At 51.1% G+C, this 3,132-nt stretch overlaps 1 protein-coding gene across 5 annotated transcripts in view; it reads right to left on the reverse strand.

Moving 5' to 3' along the window:
- UNK (unk zinc finger) overlaps positions 1–286 on the reverse strand; it is a 45,335-nt gene extending 45,049 nt beyond the window's left edge. For 4 of the 5 annotated variants that reach the window (XM_085304495.1, XM_085304498.1, XM_085304497.1 and 1 more), the window contains exon 1: positions 61–286. In XM_085304495.1, the coding sequence (XP_085160621.1) occupies positions 61–158 (98 nt within the window). In that variant the 5' untranslated portion in view covers positions 159–286. The remainder of the gene's footprint in view (positions 1–60) is intronic. The other variant, XM_085304494.1, reaches the window with a different exon arrangement.
- Between the last annotated feature and the right edge of the window lie 2,846 nt (positions 287–3,132).

Below are 3,132 nucleotides of genomic sequence, written 5' to 3' on the forward strand. Positions count from 1 at the left end.
TGGCGCGCGGGCGGGCGGGCGCCGGGCGGAGGGCGGCGGCGGGGCGCTCTCGCTACGTACGTGTAGTGCTGCGGCTTCTCGGGCTGCGCCTGCAGCGCGCTGGCGGCGCTCGCCGGCCCGGCCGCGGCGGGGCCGCTCGCCACCGGGCCCTTGGACATGCCTGCTGCCTTCCGCTCCCGCCGCCGCCGCTACCGCCGAGGAGACCTTTATTATTCACTCTGCGCGGTCCGCACGGAGGGCGCCGCGCGCAGGCGCCGCCGCCGCCATTGCCGCCCCGGTGCGCGGGGCGGGGTGGGACTTGTAGTCCCGCCGCGCGCGCGCGCTCCGCCAACCCGGGACGCGGCTGCAGCGGGCTTCCGGCGGGGGGGGGACTACAACTCCCAGCGGCGCCCCGCGGCGGCGAGCCCGGACTTCCTGCCGCGCGCAGCCTGCCGGGCGTTGTGGTCCGGGGCGGCGCGCGAGGGCGCCCCCCGGCGGCGGGGCCGCGGCGCAGCGCAGCCGAGGGCCGGATCCTGCCCGCCGCCGCCGCCGCGCGCCATCGACGGCAGCGCCCTCGGCGACGCGGCCGCCTCAGCGCGGCTCCTCAGCCCGGCGCGGGCAGAGGCGGCCGCGGCGCGGTGCTGGGGGCTCGGCGGCAGCGGGGAGGTTCGCGAGAGCGCGAGGGAGTTATTTGTGGCACGCAGAATCGCTTCCTTCCTACCCCTCCTCCCCCTTTCCTCTGCCGGGGGGGGGGAAAAAAAAACGTGGATGCTGGAGCACGGTGTCCCAGCCAAAGAGCTATTTTAGTATTGGCATCTCCCGTCGCCGCACGGCTTTCCCCACCCACAGGACGGCACAGTCCAGGAAATGCCCAGGAGCAGCGCGACAGTGCACAGGCGAGGGAGACGCAGGAGCAGCGTGGCGAGCCTACCTCGTTGTGGGTGACACGGCACGAGCTCTGGGTCATCGGAGGATTGCACTCTCGTCTCCTCCTCCCCTGAGAGAAAATCCTTCGCTGAAGAAGCAGTCCCGAGGAATCTGGTGAATTCCCCTGTGAAGAGCTTCCTCAGTAAATTAACTTCTCTCTCAGGGGAGGAAATGATACGAGCTTCTTTTAATAGGACTTTGATCTCTTGGGTTCAACACACAACTGCTGGGATACTCCAGGTGTGTGTTAAAGGGTATCACGGATTTATAAGGCAAACACCTTCTCCCCCTCAAATGTCACCAGCACGCATGGGTTGATCAATGTTTATAATAAACTTTTAGGCCTTGTCTTTAGGCTAGATACATGATACACATGCGCTGATGCACGTGTATCAGTGCAACTGTTTTGGCAAGAGAAATAACTTATTTAATTACGATAATTATACTGGTACAGCCTCTGCTGTGGGCAGGTTTTTACTGAGGTAATTTAGTAGCTTATTCCCCTGCATTTACAGGAATAAGTCATACAATATCAATACCTTCTTATTAACACAACAACCTTCCACAGGAGGCTGAAGTACTGTAATTATGTAGCTGTTGTTGAAGTAGGACAACTTTGTATGTCAATACAGATGTAGGTACTTAAGTTAATATCTACATATACACAGATACATATCTAACATAAAATCACAGTAACTGATGTACCTGCAGAAACAAACCTCAATTATCAACTATTACCGATGAAAACATTACTTTGCTCATGTATGCTAAATATACCCTTGATAACTTCTACATAAGGCTTGCATACTATGATGTTTAGACAGACTTCATGTTTTCATCATATAAATGACAATTAGTTACCAGATCATCAGTTGTTCTGTTCTTCATTGAATAAAATCTTGATCTAGCTTTTTTAGTATTCAAAAGTAACGTTGTGAAAACATTTGACCTGTCTTTTACCTGCCTTTTAAAAATGAGTTAGCCATGAAATAGGAAAGAAAGATACCATGTAAGCAGTAAGCTCTGCAGACCACCAATGTGCACTTCACACCCATGAATTTAGAAACCACTGATTCAAATCATTGTACACTGACGTTTGCTTGACAGTCTAGTACTGACACTATCTATTTCCTCCTTTAGTTGTGTTCTATTTCACAGTCAGGAAACTCAACATATACTCTGCGAAGCAATAGAGAAATGTTTAGATGTGCCAGGTAAGCATGTCCGATTTGTATTACTTGTACGTGTGTGCCTGTCTTTGTCAAGATACATACAATTACTCTCTTCAGCTTCTGTGTCTACGCTCTTCCCTCATCTTCTGTTTTATATAAGAGGATGCACAGCTTTTCTTTGCTCTTAATTCAAAGAGAACGAAAAGTATCAAAAGTATCTCTAAAATTAGAAGCCTAAGCTGTCATCAAGAAAACCTGGGAGAGGAAATATCTAAGGAACAGTACATCTCAATTATTGGTAACAAACAATAAGCACTGGCCTCTTCACATTATCAATAGTATAAAAAATAAAGTATATGCAGTTATCATCAGGAACATTCAGGTGTCGAGAAATCTTTTTCCTAAACAAGCAGACAGACAGACAAAAAAGGAATTCTTCTTCATTTTGGATCTCAGTTTTCTAAAGTGTGTAAAATGCAAATGATTGTTAATATATACCTACCAAGTGATTCTGTTGATACACAGCTATTTGTCTCCAATAAATAATTAACGTTTTTCTTTACAAGTACCAAAGAGGAAATTAACCTAGAACAGATATCAGAGGCAGGGGAGATGTACATAGAGATAATACCCTTACAGCAGACCCTACCCTGGGACACGTGACGATCCTGTCGCACCATATTGCTGTGTGTTTGACTTGCCAGGAACGGGCGAAGAAGCTAGACGCAAGCTCCCCACGTGCGGAGCCACTGCGCCGCGGCAATCCTCGCAGGACGGCTCTGCCCTTCACGCCGGGCATCGGTCCGAAAGGCTTAGGCGTTTGGGGAGGATGCAAAGCCTCACGCAAAGTCGGCTTGATTGAGTCTGCACTCCACTTGCCGAGCAGAGGTACCTTTAGGAGCAGTTGTTACGCAGGCATTTATTTATGTTTGGTGTATGTTCGGCATGCTACAACCGTGGGGCGCTTGGGACCTGTTTTTCCTGGCGGTGGTACCCTTCCCACGGGGCAGGGAACTGCCTGCAGTGGTTACAAATATAATGAAGTAGCAGCATA

This window comes from Rhea americana, unplaced genomic scaffold (assembly GCF_003343005.1).
Source record: "Rhea americana isolate MKP2758 unplaced genomic scaffold, rheAme1 scaffold_21, whole genome shotgun sequence".
NCBI lineage: Eukaryota > Metazoa > Chordata > Aves > Rheiformes > Rheidae > Rhea > Rhea americana.